This window comes from Vicia villosa, linkage group LG4, assembly GCF_029867415.1.
Source record: "Vicia villosa cultivar HV-30 ecotype Madison, WI linkage group LG4, Vvil1.0, whole genome shotgun sequence".
In the NCBI taxonomy this organism is placed as follows: Eukaryota; Viridiplantae; Streptophyta; class Magnoliopsida; order Fabales; family Fabaceae; genus Vicia; species Vicia villosa.
In genome coordinates this window covers 15,441,481-15,458,417 of record NC_081183.1, presented here as the reverse complement: position 1 = coordinate 15,458,417, position 16,937 = coordinate 15,441,481, and the positions used below count along the sequence as shown (strand labels likewise).

General features: G+C 28.7%; 2 protein-coding genes across 2 annotated transcripts; one reads left to right on the top strand and one right to left on the bottom strand.

The window, feature by feature from the left end:
- Window positions 1–2,329: 2,329 nt before the first annotated feature.
- LOC131598878 (uncharacterized) lies at window positions 2,330–2,955 on the bottom strand. Its single transcript, XM_058871451.1, has 2 exons — window positions 2,705–2,955; window positions 2,330–2,623 (listed from the first exon to the last, which is right to left on the bottom strand). The coding sequence occupies exons 1-2, from the start codon at window positions 2,939–2,941 to the stop codon at window positions 2,342–2,344; spliced, it is 519 nt and encodes a 172-aa protein (XP_058727434.1). The 5' UTR covers window positions 2,942–2,955; the 3' UTR covers window positions 2,330–2,341.
- Window positions 2,956–11,593: 8,638 nt separating this feature from the next.
- On the top strand, window positions 11,594–14,291 carry LOC131598877 (membrane-anchored ubiquitin-fold protein 2-like). Its single transcript, XM_058871450.1, has 4 exons — window positions 11,594–11,749; window positions 12,338–12,532; window positions 13,207–13,371; window positions 14,031–14,291. Exons 2-4 carry the CDS (start codon window positions 12,400–12,402, stop codon window positions 14,087–14,089), a joined length of 357 nt encoding a protein of 118 aa, XP_058727433.1. The 5' UTR covers window positions 11,594–11,749; window positions 12,338–12,399; the 3' UTR covers window positions 14,090–14,291.
- Window positions 14,292–16,937: the final 2,646 nt, after the last annotated feature.

The window sequence follows — 16,937 nt, the reverse complement described above, 5'->3', positions numbered from 1 at the left end:
ATATCAGGATGGATCACATTGAGCCTTCTTGGACGATATTCAATAGTCATCCCTACATACCTATTGCTAAGTCATTAATGACTTTGAAGCTAATTCATAATTTTATTGAAATAGAAGACATCTTTATTCGAATAGGAATGCATATGATATCGAAGTGCTCTATCTGCAATCAAGATGTAGAAATTGTGGACCACTTATTTCTTAGGTGCAAGTACACATCACTTTTCTAGCATTAGATGAGACGTTTGTTTGGCATGAACATTGATAGAATTAGATATAAAAACTTTTTCAAACTTGTCGGTAGAAGTTGGAGCTCTCAAATTTAAAATATGATCATGAATCTTATCATAATAATTCTTCGGAAAACTTGGTACACAAGAAATGATATATGGTTTTAAAATGGTGAAATTGACTTTGATATAGACATTATTCATGTTAAATAATTGGTGTATATGACATATGCTTATTTTAAGGGGCACATTTACTCTTCAATTCTCGAATTTAAAATCAATAAATGCTTTGACATCAAATGTCGATATACTCTTACAACTAAAATCATATAAGTTAATTGATATTTTTTTTAGTCATAGTTAGATTAAGTGCAACACTGATGGAGATTCAAGGAAAAATTTTGGAACATCAACTTGTGATGGCATATTTATAGATAATTTAGGAATATTCTTGGGAGCTTTCTCAGTTAAGATTGGATTTTGCACCTCCTTTCAATATGAATTGTATGGAAATATGCTTGCTATTGAATATGCTAACATGAGAAATTGGAGAAATCTTTGACTTAAAATGACTCAATGTGCGTCATTCGTATATTTTCTAATGAATATTATTCTTTAATATCTTTTAATTAACTGTAAGAATACTTTACACACTATATGTTCTTTTAAATTCAAGATATATCATTTTTTTCATTTAGTGAAATACATGTATAAATAGATTAGCCAATGAAGGATTCATTTTTTGATTATGACAAATGGTAAAATTCACTTCTTATTTATGTTTTTCAAAGTGTTTTTAAAAAAGAGGTTGAGAATATCCAACTATCATTTTTCCTAATTATTTAATAGGTTATATTTTATGTCATTCATCCTTTTTATTTTCCCTTTTTTATTCAATTATTTGTTTTTATTAAAAAAAAATCCTCTTATACTTTAATTAATTTCAAGAGACATGGTTCAAAATGTAAAATAGTCAAATATCTCATTAAAATTAATTAAATCTATCTTATCCTAAAATAATTAATAAAATAATTTATATATTAAAATATTTTTATTATCTTTCACTAATTTAAACTTAAACTCATAAACCTTTTTAGTCAAATAAAACTTTCAATTACAAATTTTCATTGAGGACAGCTATCTCTTTTTTTATAGGTTAATTACAATTTTGGTCAAAATTAATTTTCTTATTTCAATTTCGCTCTCATGTTTTTGGATTAAAATTAATGATGTATGTATTATTAAATGATGTGTCATTTGTGAAACATGGCGAAATCATCCTATTACAATCAATCTATTATCTATCTATTAAAAATAAATTATATGAACTCACTAAATTACTCTTTTACCATAAATTTTTTACACCAAAAAATGACATTTAAGTAATCAAATAATGTTTATTTATTTTTTTTCATTCTCATCTCCTATTACAATATTACATATGACATTTATTTTTCAATTTCACCAATTAAATCACAATTAAATATTACAATTTATTCTCTTTTGATTAACATTTCAAATTTCTCTCACATTTCTTTTCCCACACTTTTTTACTATCATTTTAATTTTTTATCTCTATTTATTTATTATTACTAAAAATAATAATAGTAATCTATTTTTTACATCGCATCAAATAATTTTTTATCTCGCATCAAATAATTTTTTATCTCACGGGTCATTATAAGCACAATGTCTATTTTATTTTAATCAACAATTATCTTTATTTGTGAGACAATTTTTATTTTAAATGTTAAAATTTCATGTTTTATCTCCATCTCACGGGTCCTTTTTTATATGGTTATTTAATATAATTGATTTATATGATCATTATTTATTTATAATTAAGTCAGTCATTTCAAATTTACATGTGCCTAAACACATTTTATACGATATCAAATAAATTTATTCATGTGGGAGCACGAGTATCTTACTAGTTACGCATTAGTGTAAAAAAGTTATATTGCCAGAAAACTATAATCATTTATATACGAGACTTTAAAATGAACATAACTAAAACTTTAACTTTGGTACTCACAATTTTAGTGATCCAGAAGAGAAAGAATACAAAATAAGTTATAAGGGCCTCCATAGTCTTAAATGAGGCATTCAAATCACAGTGTCAACTGTAGATTATATTGTCCATGTCCCCCTCTATTTCTAGAAAAACTATGAGTGGTTGATCCTGGAATCCCAAGTTTCAGTGTAGTGTCCACAACACCATTCACTGCTGACGACGATGGTCGATCCACTGCCAAAATATCAACATCGATAGGATTTAGCATCGATTCACCATCAAGAATATGTGAGGTTGATGAAGACAACGCATGTCGATTTTCTTGCCTAGTAAGATGGTCAAACCGCATCACAGATTGAAGGATAGGGCTCAACTTGGACTGGAAAAAAAGGAGAAAGATAGTCTATTAGCTCAAACAAATCAAAATCTATAGAGAAAGAGAAAAAAAATGAGAAACTACATTTGTAAACATATTGGTCCTCTTCCTCGAAGTAGAAGAAGCCTTTGAGGCTCTTTTGGGAGCCAAAGACTGTGATCCAACTCGTTGAATCCCACTAAGACATTCACCCTTAGAGATAGGAAGAGCTAAGGTAAGGACACAACTTGGATCAGGCGTTACTGGAAAGAGGTCAAGTTCCTTCATAGTAGGGGCATTTTGTTTTCGGACATTACGTCGAAAGGTTGAAAGGCGTTCCATCGTGATGGAGACAACCTAATATGGATGGGGAATATGTAATAGCTTGTCTGTCTAGTCGATAAATATTTATAGGAGCCCAATGACAATGTAGCATTCAACAATTTGTAGATAGAGATAAAATGTGTAACGGTTAGTCCACTGTTTTAAAACACAATGATATTCATGCATGTCTTACCACCAATAATACAATGTATTAGGATATTTGTTTACATTTAAAAATTATTAAAATGTCAGTTAAAATCAACAAACAAATAATTTTTAAGTTAAACAATTATAATCATATTCAAAGGTGAATCACCTGAATCCTTCTCAATTGTTCTAGAAGATTTAGACTAATATATGTGATAAAATGTTATATAGTTATTAGAACAATTTATTTAGACTAATATATGCGAACTTGAGACCTTGGGAGGAGCACACTCTCAATACCCAAGCGTTTCACCGTTAGACCACACACACTCGCCTGATTTTTAATGATATTTAAAGTACCGTTTTATCTTTTTCATAATTTAATTATGTAACTTAAATTATTATTTTAAAAAGGGAAAGAACATAAATTCATTTATCTTAATGTAGTATTTTTTTATCAAAAATTAAATTAATATTTGTAATATGTATACAATTTTTTATTATGATTTAACAATATAAAATTTAATATGTAATTTTTAAAAGTTAAATAATACTTTTTAAAAACTTTATATATAGTATTATTTTCTTAAAAACAATATACTAGAATAATATTTCATATACATTTTTAAATACTACATTATTAATAAAGTATTATTTTCTATTAATGTAGTTTTTTTTTTTCCACCAGTATGCAGCCCACAGAATCACTTAATACTTTTTAAAAACTTTATATTACTTTACTTTAAAAATAACTCTGATGTGAGCTACAATACTTAATAATTAATGATTTAAATGACCAAGCACACAAATTTGCATATAAATTTAAAATTTGTTGATTTAGTCACGGTTATCGTTTTCTTGGTTTGATTACAGTTTTGATACTTTTATTTATTATTTGCAAAAATAATTTTTCATATTTAAATTCCAACTGTTTTGAACATTAAATATTTTAGAAAAGGTTAAAATTTTTAAAATAATAGATTAATTTCATGAATAAAATAAAATAAAAATTATAACTAAACAAATTCTTATATATTTCACATTTTAATCATGTAAATTAAATTATAATGTATGAACTTTTTTATTATGTAATATCGGTATCTTAAGGTTCAATAACTTTTTTTTATAAAAAACTAAAAGTGTATAAAGTTTATTTCAAAGTGAGTAATAAAAACAATTTATTTATTTATTTAAAGTATATCCACCTAATTAGTCCAATAATATACTTTCAACCTCTCTAATTAATGTGATAGTTTATTTTTCAAAAAAAAAGTCTTAATATTATTTTTTTTACTATAAATCAACATAAGTATTATTTTTATGCATTGTATCATTTTTGGTAGAAGATATATTACTTTAAACCCCATTTATAAGTATTAGGACACTATTATAAATTTAAAAAAATTGTTTTTTTTAGATTTATCAGAAATTTAACAATTCAACTAGTTGATAAATATAAAATGACATAAAATAATATTTCTTAATTAATAATAAAATATATAATTAAGATACTTAAAATTAATTAATGTAAATATATTTTATGTACTATTATAAAATTAATTTTAGTATGCTAATATTTTATTTTAAATTTATTTTTATTTTCAGTTTTATATTTTATAAAAGAACCAATGTTACACATTCAATAGTTAACTTGTGATATTTGAAAATCGACTACATGCTCTTACAATGTGAAATTACGAACGCATAATAATATAAAAAAGATTTTTAATTTATAATAAAATTTAGGGTTAAATATATTTTTGACCTCTATAAAATTATCAAATTTTATTTTTGGTCCCTACAAAAAATGACATGTTTTAGTCCTACAAAATTATTATGTACGGAGTTTTAGTCCTTACTATCAAATCAATGTGTATTGTTGAATGATAATTTTGCAAACATGTTTAGTATATTATAAAAAGTTTCTTGAAAAAAAAATGGAACTCAAAATTTGATTTCTAAGTCGAGATTTTTATTATTTTTATCATTATTTTGTTAAATTTAAAAAATTCATATTTAATTATTCTCATTATAAAAATAAAATAAAATTTGATAAGTAGATTTTTTACAGTGTTCTAAACATGTATGAAAAAAATTATTTAAAAGTTAAAGACTACATAAACAATTTTCAAAAATTTTAGAAAATAGTAAGAATTAAACTGCATGTATCAAAATTTTGTAGAGATTAAAATATGTCATTTTTTAATAGGGACTAAAAATAAAATTTGAGATATTTATAAGGATCAAAAACATATTTAACCCTAAAATTTATATGAAATTAATATTTATGATACATAAAATTAAACATAATAATAAAATACATTCAACAAAATTATGTAAATTTTGCAATAAACATATAATAAAAATAATAATAATAATATATATATATATATATATATATATATATATATATATATATATATATATATATATATATGGTATTATTTGCATTTTTTAAACAAATGCCAAGACTATATTAGAAAAAGGAAGACAAAAAAATAGGGGGAGACTAAAGTCAAAACCTCTCAAGAAGAGAAACGTTTAAGCTTAGGAATACCAAACTTGTTACACAAGAAAACATCTCGAAATCTCTGAATCAAGTGATCATACCAAGTATAATACCTAGTAGTCAACTTTATACTAGCGAGGATATCAGCATGCATGTTGCCTTCCCTATAGATGCGAGTAATCATAAAGTTCAAGTGTCTCATTCTATGGAGACAATTTAACCAATGATTCTTAATAGCCCAAGGGCCAATATTTTGATAGGAGTGAGCTTTAACTACCTTTAAAGAATCATTTTCAACCTAAACCTTATCTCAAGCTTGTCTAAATCCAGCTCTATAGCTTGAATTTTACCAATCAACTCATCCAAGGAAGAGAAACTCCCAAGCTGCTCATTCATAACATTCCTAAAAATTCCACCATAAGCACAAAGAGGGTATTCCATTGCTACACCTTCTATGTAACATTTAATCCATCCAAGAGAAGGAGGTTGTTGTTGAAACACTTTTACAGGGTAAGTATTTGTTTTATCATCTCCACAGGGATTGATGCGATATTTTCGTCGTTCTACATTTAATAATATTTTGAGTAAGGGTTTTAGAAAGGTTTTGGTAACGAAAAGTAATGATTGCATGAAATTTAATTAAAGATGGTAAAATAAAATGGAGTTTTGAACGATTTGAGAAAATGTGTCAAGATTAGATTTTGTTAACCTATGTAATATAGGGTTAAATATGTTTTTGGTTCCTATAAAATTATCAAATTTTGTTTTTAGTCCCTATTAAAAAAATGACATGTTTTAGTCTCCACAAAATTATTATGCACTTAATTTTAGTCCCTATTGTTAAACCGATGTGTATTTTTGAATGATTAATTTACAAACATGTTTAGAACGTTATAAAAAATTTCTCGAAAAAAAATAAACTCAAAATTTGATTTCTAAGTCGAGATTTGCATTACTTTTAATATTATCTTTTGAAACTTAAAAAATTTCATATTTAATTGTTCTCAGTTTAAAAAATTCTTTAATTTGGTAAAGAAATATTTTATAGTATTCTAAACACGTATGAAAAAAATTGTTCAAAAATTTAAAGTTTTAAGGGTAATTAAACAGTTTTCAAAATTTTAAAAAATAGCAGGAACTAAAATTGCACGCATACAAATTTTGTAGGGACCAAAATATGTCATTTTTTTAATAGGGACTAAAAATGAAATTTGAGATATTTATAGGGACCAAAAACATACTTAACCCTTTAATATATATCTGATTAATCAAGCGTATGAACTTATTATTAATGATAAATATGATCACATATTCTTTCAATACTGTTTATCTCTAAAGCGATATCGTGAGTATTATCATATTAACCATTAGATGATATCTCGTGCCAACAATAAACATCATAATTATTAAAGCTTGATACAAGTGATTATCAACTCACAAATCTATCTCTAGAGTTTGTTCATTGATAGATGAATATCTTTAGGTCATGGTTTGAAAAATATCCCTCAATAATGATTCAAATCAACAAATATAACATAAATAACAAGATATTCACCATATATTAGTCATCAACCAAGTTCATACACAAAAGATCAAAAGAAATACATAATCTACAAGTTAACTACCTCTAATATTGACACAAGAGAAGTTTAGCTATCCATAGCCATGGTAGCTTCAACAATAAGTAACAAAACAAGCTCTACTAGCATCAAAAATCAAAGGGTCGGTTACGAATTTTACACTACCCAAACCTGCACCCAAAATCAAAGGGTCGGTTACGGATTGCGCAGTACCCAAACCTGCACCCAAAATCACCATCCAAACCTGAACCCGAACCCAAAGGCTATTCGGGTGGCAAAATAACACCCACGGCCACACCCGTTGGGTTCGGGTATTTTCACCCAAATCAACAGCAAAATACATAAAATACATTTTTCCTACAACTTTTCGATATATATATATATATATATATATATATATATATATATATATATATATATATAGCGGGTATGATTTCGGGTTTCGGGCGGGGGTTTCACACAACTCAAACTCGCACCCAAAATATCAGGTGGCACCCGAACCCAGTCAACTCAGGTCTTCACTCATTGACTCGGATTCGGATGCGGGTGGACCTCGCGAGTTTGGATCTGTCTACCATCCCTAGATGCTTGAAAGCTTGATGAAATTTCTCCAATGGTATTTTTTCTTCCTTTTTGTGCCCTAGAAAAATGTCTTGAAAGAAGATTGTGAAAAGTATGGTCACAAAATATCTCCAAGTGCCTAAATACACCAATTCTGACCAGACAAATTCTCTTGGCAAAATAAAGTTTCGCCTGACGAAACCCACTGCGCTGCCCAGAAAATATCTGAATTCGCCCGGCGAAAGCAGGGACCGTCCGACGAATTACACGATTTCAGCTCGCCCAGCGAACCTGCTCGCGGCCCAGGTCAGTAGCTACTGGAATTTTTGGATTTCCCTCGCTGCTAGCTCGCCCCTAGAGTGTCCGGCGAGCTTGGTGCCACAATGCTGCTTGCTCGCCCAGCGAAATTGCTGAAGCAGCCCAAAATTCCCAAGTCTTCAAACTTCACTCCAAATGCCTTCTTTCATGCTTTGCTTCAAGGTCACTTCTTTCACACTTTTTTCTATATTTTTGCTTCAAAAATTAACAAACAAGTTAAACATACCAAAATCTTCACAAGAATTCGGTTATATAATAAAATCGGAAAGTTTAATTACAAAATGCAATATAAAGGCTTGAAATTGTCAAATTTTGATATGGAAAATTACTCACTTTTGACACCTAACAATTGCTAAAGAACAACAATGTATCTTCTAGATTTTAGAAGATGAATGGTGATGTTGAAATATTTTAAAATGAGAATTCAGACATGGAGGGACCTGCAACCTTGTTAGTGTTGTTACGAACCATTCTTATAGAAGAAACAATAATCCTAGTTGAATTTTTCTAATGAATGTTGACATCCTCAAATCAGATCTTGTTCCTAGCCATTCAAATTTCTGAAAAATTGAACAAGACCCCAATTGTTATGACTATCTTACATTAAGGAGACCACCCCCTATCAATGGTCCTCCAATAAACCAAGAGACTAGATATTTTAAAAGGAAAAGAGAGAGTGTATGAGAACCAATTCTAAATGGAAGAAGCAAATTGGCAGATAAAAAAAATTATCAGACATTTCAACATGCAAATGGCATAGATTGCATTGAGAATGGAATTGGAAACCTCTAATGTGAAGGTTCTCTTCAGTGGAAATGTGTATGTAGTGATTAAAATTATACCAATTGAAGAATTCTTCCATTGGAACTTTGGCATAAAGATGATAGCCATGGTATCCATTAGCTTTAATAATTGCATTGAAGCCACCAATGAAGCACCAACGAAGGTCAAGGATGGTAGGAACAAGATTTCTCCATAAATTTAGAGAAAGTAATTGGTAGAGGCATGTATAGCATAGAATCCAAAATTGTTGTTATGACTAGTGATGGTGAAAGAGACTTGTTAGTTGGATTAAGGTCTTCTTTACCAACACACTAAAGGTTAGGAAGGAGGCAGTTTCTCTCATTCAATGCAAACAACTTGATATTGAGATTCTTAATCAATTTATAAGATTTTTTTTGAAATTCACCTAAGGCTTAACAAGGAGAAACGTGTCAAGTTTGTTGACAAAAATGATTCTTTTTAGGACAAGTCTAAAAGAAGCATTTGCAATGCCTCTTATATTCCAGAAGATGCACTTTATAAGGAAGGGTTAGTAGGACTAGGTGAGAGAGAACCTAGTAATGGACTTGTGTTTGGAGGACTATTTTTAGTTTTCTTCCTTAATGTCACCCCTTTGAAACCCTCATTCTCTTAGTCTTCTTCTTGATCTGCTAAACTGGTCAAGGAGTTTTTTAGAAATTTTTAAACCACGATAGGTTCCAAATCTATCTGAGTTTCTAAACCTCTTTCATCCTAATGTGTGGCATCAACAAATTCATAATTAGAACTACTAAAGTAATTCAATACCTTAGAGCCTTGAATGTGTCGTATAATTTATTTAACCACCCCACTAGGTTCTCTTGTAGGGTCTCCTATCATTTTCTTGCTTGACAAGTTAACTACATCTCTTCCACATAGATTTTTTTCAATTCCTCTCTTGATTTAGATTTTTCCTTATCCTGATCTTGAACTTTTCTTCTCATAAAATTTTCCAAAGAATGACATATACATCAACAAATTCTGCAGAAGTTTGGTTGTCTCTCGTATTCTTCTCAACAAAGAAGGAAAAACCAACTCTTTCCACCAATACTTTGTACCTCAACTCTTTCACTAAATCTATATCAGCCAACATGCACTCTTACATAATGTCCAAATACCTTTTCAAAAGACTATTTATTAGAGGCCAAATCAATATATATTGGAGAACTAATGCTACTAGCGATAGCAAACAAGATCTTAGATCTCCAATATTCTTGGACAAACCATGAATGAAAATTCAAACCTGAGCTAAAGTTTGGTTTATGGTTGAAGGACAAAAATCCCTAGTCCAAAGAAATAATTTCAAAATCCCACGATTTACATTCCAATTATTGACCTAACCCTTATGACGTCTTCAAGTCATGAAAAAACAACTCAAAGAAACCCTTGCCTAAAAAGTTATGCCTCATTTACCAATAGAGGTCCAAAGATCCGATAGCTTGGCACACAAGTTAAATATAGTAAGGGGAGTGGAACCTTTAGACCAGATGATTCTTCCATGTAGATTGTGTTTGCAAGCTTCAAGACCAACCTGCTATTCGTGTTTAGGTATGGAAATGACTATTATATCCCCCTTAACGCACATAACTGGTAACTGACTCAATGGAATGCTATAAACGTTGTTTACAGTATCGCCTGAGCAAATGATTAGGTGATTTTGGGTTTCTTTTCATCATTGTTTTTGATAATCAGTGGAATGGTGTTTGGAGTAGTGTTTGTTTCGGGAAATAGAGCTTGGAAAAAGGAATCAAACATGTTAGAAAGACAAGGAAGAACATGGTGAATATTTAATTCAATAATTTTACGTTGGAGCAATTTCATTTTCAATGATTAATATACATGTTACTAATTTCTATTGAGGTTAAAGGTAGTGCACTGACAGTGTAAAATAGTTTTACACTGTCATCCAATAGAAACAAATCGTTTTGCCATGTCATATAAGTTTTTTTAAAATTACAGTCTGACTTGTCCTGATTCATGGTCGTGATTGGTTGACAGTGTAAAACTTTTTTACACTGTCAGTGCATCACCCATTTTCTCATTTCTATTTGCGTTTAATGCATAATTATTTTATTTTAAATTTATATTATTTTAAATTTAAATAAATTATAAAAGATAAAAATGAATTTTAATTAAAATATTAAAAATAAAAATAAAAGAAAAAATAATAAACTATAAGATAAAATGCAATTTAAAATATTATCTAAAAAATATAAGATAAATTATTAAAATAAGCTATATCAAACAAAACTCTTATTGTTATATAAATTTATAAATTATAAATTATAAAAATTATAAAGTAAAAAATACGCCACAATCTTTATCACATTGATTTCAACGTTGTTTAAAAAACAAAATACACAGAATCCAATTATATTTATTATCATATTAAGTTTTAACATTTTTCTTAAAATACTCATAGTATACATGATTTTCTTGTTGCTTTTTTTTTTCTTTTTCCTTTCTTTTCTCTAACTTTACCAAAATAAAACAAAATCTAATTTAAAATATATTATTGATCATCTTCTTTTCTATATAAAACAAATTTAAAAAAAATTTAAATTCTTTTTAATAATCTATGGTCAAAAGTTTACCTTTAAAGATGGAAAAGTAGAATGGTAACAAATTTGAAAATGTTAAGAATGTGGAAATGATGACAGACACATACGTAGACGCGTTTGTCTGATTCACGTTTTTGGAACAGTAACTGACACTCAAAAAGTTGACCCTTTTGATTCTACTATGTTGTGATAAGAATAACATGTTCCATTTCCATGTGAAAAGTTACAACCTTTACAACATTTAGCAAACTTTGAGAGAAAGAGAGAGAGAGAGAGAAACTCTTTTATCAATACCCTTCTTCTGAATTTCATCTGATTTCAATCATTGCAGCAGGGAACATCACTCAAGGTTCAATCTTTTATCTATGATTTTGTGATTTAATTCATGTTCATTTCAATATTGTGTATTGGTTTTGGCTTTTAGATATAGCTTTGTAAGATTCCTTCTGTAAGTTTGTTGATTGAATTATGATTCTGTCATCATGTTTTTTTGGATCATTACTTGTTTTTTTGTTGTATTTCAATCAATTTATTCATACATGAGGTGTTAGCTTGGTGATTTGAATTTCACTGCATAATTTCATGAGACGAAATTCAAATCAGTTAAATCAATCGTTAGTTGGTCCAGTAGTGATTGGCGCTGGACTTGATAGGGATGATAGGGAGGGTCACGGTTCGATCCCTGCAATTGTCATCAGTAGAGGGTTGGAATTGGAACCAATTGATACCAGAAATCGGGAAGTGGTTGTAATCACTTATACTAGAACTGACCCTGAACCAGATTAGGCGGTCTGGTGGGCCGGATATTGGTGGTGGAAAAAAATTCAAATCCGTTTGTAGTAAAATTGTGATTAGTATCGATTTTTTTTATTTTGATTTGATCAAAAGTTTAATCTTTTCTTCTTAGTGTTCTTACTTATTTGCTTTACTTTTTCAGATTCTGCATCTTGTTTTGGCATTGAATGTGATTGAGAGGACTCAATACTTGAAGCTGATACTATGGCTGGGAAGCAAAATGAGTTAGAGATTAAGTTCCGATTGAGCGATGGATCGGATATTGGCCCGAAAAGTTATTCTGCTGCTACTAGTATTGCAACACTCAAAGAAAGTATTCTTACTCAGTGGCCAAAAGGTTAGTTTTGTGACGTTGTTTAAAGTCTGTTTGAATTTACTTATTCGAGTTTATCTACGAATGCAAATTATGAGACTGTTTGTTTGTGTGATCTTATAAAAACAGATTATGACATATGGATAAGCTAATAAGCTGTTTTCAGCTTATTTTTGTAAAAATTTTCAAAATAGTTTATGAAAACGGGTATAATTTATATGAAAACGGTTTTATTTTGTTTTATCTTTTGTTACAGAAATAACTTATACGTAAGCACTTATATGACAAACGATTTTTCACGGTTTTGTTTGTCTTCTCATGAACAATAAGATACCAAATTGTTTCTGTTGTAATGAATGATGTATTGCGAATTAAGAAGAACTGATAGTTGCATGAATTGAATAGCATGATAATTTAGAACTATTAATGTCGACGTATTGATTGATAGAAAGAATATAATGAGAAATAGAAGAAGTTATGATGATTCCATTTCGGTGTATAGTTTTTCATTCGATGTGTTTCATGTGGCTTTTAATGCAACAACCTAGTGGTTGTGCTCGAGTGGTTAATGAGTTTCGTTAAAATCTAATAAATCAGAGTATTTGAGTTCGAAGTTTTGAAAAATGAAGAGGTTCTTTATGGTGTTGTTTAGTTTGTATATATGTGAAAATTCTAAAGTTGTGTTTGTTTTTTTGAAGACAAAGAGTATGGACCAAGAACTGTTAAAGATGTGAAGTTGATTTGTGCTGGAAAAATATTGGAGAACAATAAAACAGTAGAGGAATGTCAAAGTCCATTGTGCAATCTTCCTGGTGGAGTTACAACAATGCTTGTGGTGGTTCAACCACCAAATTCAGAAAAAGGTTTGTTATTTATTTCTTAAACATGTCTTTAAGGTTATTTTTAAGAATCTCACATCAGATAATATATAGTTTGTCGGGATATGTGTTTATAAGTGAGGGCAATTCTCACCTTACAAATCGATTTTATAAGGTTGAATTAGGTCACACCACAATTTTAAGATTGTGTCAGTGCCTAGTTAAAAATCCGTCGTGCCACCCACCATTTATATTCACATACCAAGTCCAATAGTGTTCGGCGTGAGAAGATGTTTTAAGAGTTTCACATCGACCAATATATGGTTTGAATATGTGTTTATAAGTGGAGGCGAAGAAATTGAATTCCTTACAATCGTGTTTTTGCCGCATTCACGTTGTTAAGTTGTTATTTACCATTCGATCTCAATCGCACGGCTTAGAAAAATAAATTTGATTTTTCCAAAAGTACAAGTTTTAAATTAAAACCGTCCGATCTTGATCGGACAGCAAACTATGCTTGAATGCGTGAATGCAGTATTGTTTTTCTCGTAGAGAATATGAGTCTGGAGACAATCCTCATCTTATAAGTTGGTTTTTTTTTTTTAAGAGTATTATTAGTGTGTATTAATGAATTTTATACATATAAGTTTTGTGCTTAATTTGAATCTCATTGATTTTGTGGTTGTTTTTTTTTTTTGAAACAGATAAGAAAAAAGGAGCAAGTGAAGCAAAGCAAAGCAAATGTGTTTGTGTTATATTATAAGAATGATGAATAAAAGCTGTCATCTTTTTTTCTTGGTTAAAAGTAACATTAATATTCATTTTTATAATAAAGTATGGCTTTCAAATGTTTCAGCATACATAAGTTCTTTGGTTGTAAGCCTTACTATTACAATAGGTAAAAAGTTTTTGAGCTTGTGAAGATTGTCAACTCAAGTCAGTTTCTTGTTGATTTTCAGTTTACAGTTATTGGTGCATTGTGTTTTAAATTGCTTAAATGTTTTTATGATGTATTCTTGTACACCAATGAGGTGTTAATAGCTTGATTGGTTTATAAAATGGTAGTAATGGTTGAGTTAATTTTAATGTAATTAATAAGCTTCAAACATCAGATAGAATAATAAGTATTAATATAATATTCCTATTAGGTATGACAATTGTTGGGTGGAAATAAGACCGACCGAGTCTTATAAGGCTAGATTTTATAAGATATAATCTAGCCTACGATAAATTTTTAAGGTTTTAGTCTGATATATGGTCTATTATGATTTCTTTTTGTTTGACCTGACATCTTTAAAAATTTGATTTGATCTAAAAGCTTATTTAAAAGTCTATTTCATATTAAGATTTTCAAATAGTTTATTTCAACTTTTTTTTACATAGGCAACAAAACTTTTTATATACTATTTAGCCTATTTTTTAATATACATGCATATATAGGCTGATTTATTAAGTTTTATAGGTTTTTTAACAGGCTAAGTCTCTCCTATTTAACTAAATAGAATTTTAAAAATGTCTAAGTCTAACTTTTTTTATTAAATAAGTCATATTAGATCTTAAATAGGCTAGACTATAAGCTCATGCAGACCAGTCTTACATATTCTCATCTCTAATGAAACTTATACACACGGTTTTGTTTGAAGCGCCTGAATTTGATAAAAAAAACTACTTTAATTGTGTTCCGATTCAAGACAAAAAAGGTAATAAGAATGTTAGTAGTTACCTCAAACGCATCCTTGAACTCGCTTTATTTATATCAATATCTATTTGTTTTAACATATTTTTTATTATAGGGTTGTTTTGATGTTAGTTTGGAAGTTTTGATAATTTAAAATGTTAATTATGATTAATATTTTGATATTTTGATTTATATTTTATTATTTAAAATATATGTTTTAATTTTTTCGAAATCGTCTTACCTTATTATTTGTAATTTATGTCATGATATGATAAAAGTTTTGGGATGGGGTATATTCTAGACGGGAATACTGAAACCTGTTCGAGATAGAATTGAGATTCAATTATTAGTCTATATTAAAAATCGTGATGCGAGAAAAGAGACTTAGTTGAGTATCAATTTAAAAACGAAGAAGATAAAAAATTATTTTCACTCGGTCCGTTGTCATGTCTACTTCTTAAATATTTTTAAAACAATACTTTATAATTTTTTCTGACTTTTGATGTTGTAACATTAAAGTCAAACATTTTTAATCATCAAACTATAATAATTTAATTGATAATATATAAATTTTTATGTTAATAATGTATACAACTATTATTAATACTAGCACATTTTAAAATTTTTGGGGGTTTGGCTTTAATAGGTAAAAGGGAACAAGGTTACAATAGTTGTTAAACATTCACATCACTACAAGTTTTAAGTTGTTATTATGAGTAATGTCGGCGATACGTTTTATTAGGGGTCATTCTTTTCATTTCTAGTAATGTGTAATTTGTATTGTTATCCATTTATTCCACCACTTTAAATGAATAAATATAATTGGTTTTAGTTTTAAAAAAAAAAAAATCTTTTTTTTTATCGGTTCTAATAGTAGTTAAACATTCAAGGGAGTATTTTATGGGCTACTAGTTGTTGAATCCCTAAGAATGCACTCTAGATGTTTAATTCTAAGTGATTTTCTTTTCCCACCCTTTAAATCTCTCGTTATGAAGAAAAAAATTAAAATTGTAAAATTTGAGATGTATTTTTAAGCCCCCCTTTAAAACATGAATTCCTTCTCCCTCCCTTTACTCTAGCAGTTCTAATATTTGTTGTGCAGTAATCCAAATTTAGTGACTCTAAATTAGAAATTCGGTTAAATGCTTAGGCTCAGAAATTGGCACTCAAGGAATTCAAGAAGGATCTAAAAGACTTTATTTTATATTCACCAATGTGTTGAAACCAAGATGTTTGATAAAACTTCTCATGCTGCAACTTCGAAAGAAGCATGGGACATGCTTGAGAAATACTATGGTGGAGATGTAAAGGTCAAGAAGGTGTGCCTTCATTCTTTGAGAAAACAATATGAAATGCTGCAAATGAAATAGGGTGAATTGATAGCAGATTTCTTCACAAGGGTTTAAGAATTAATCAACCAAATGAAGAATTTTTTAGGGAGCTTGACTGAGCAAATGGAAGTTGCGAAGGTACTTCAAAGTCTCACTCCTCAATATGATATGATAGTAATAACAATTGAGGAAACCAAAGATCTAGCAATAATGAGAATGGAGGATCTGCAAGGATCTCTTGAAGCTAATGAGTTGAGACTGAATCAAAGAGAGACAAAGAAAGATTTTGAACCGACCCTGATTGCTCATTTGAAAAAAGGAGTGTTTGATGACATGAAGAGAAAGTGGTAGCAGAGAAAAGGAAAATATCAGAAAGAAGCCCCTCAAAATAGCAAAGAGAAGAGAAATCTAATAAGCATTTCTATCTAAATGAAGAATTTCTATAAAAAAAAATCAAAATATGAGAAGAGAAATGTCTATTAAATTTTAGAATTCGAAAATTTCAAAAATAAGCTTTGGATTTTAAAATCTGATAAGTATTTTATCAAAACAAAACAAAAAATTGAAAATTTTAAAAGATGAAAAATAAAGTCAGCTAATCC

Coding starts and splice junctions, on each gene's coding strand:
- LOC131598878 (XM_058871451.1), bottom strand. CDS start 2,941: ATGGAACGCCTTTCAACCTTTCGACGTAATGTCCGAAAACAAAATGCC. Junction 2,624..2,704: donor GGACCAATATGTTTACAAAT/GTAGTTTCTCAT, acceptor CTTTTTTTCCAG/TCCAAGTTGAGCCCTATCCT.
- LOC131598877 (XM_058871450.1), top strand. CDS start 12,400: ATGGCTGGGAAGCAAAATGAGTTAGAGATTAAGTTCCGATTGAGCGAT. Junction 12,533..13,206: donor TCTTACTCAGTGGCCAAAAG/GTTAGTTTTGTG, acceptor GTTTTTTTGAAG/ACAAAGAGTATGGACCAAGA. Junction 13,372..14,030: donor ACCACCAAATTCAGAAAAAG/GTTTGTTATTTA, acceptor TTTTTGAAACAG/ATAAGAAAAAAGGAGCAAGT.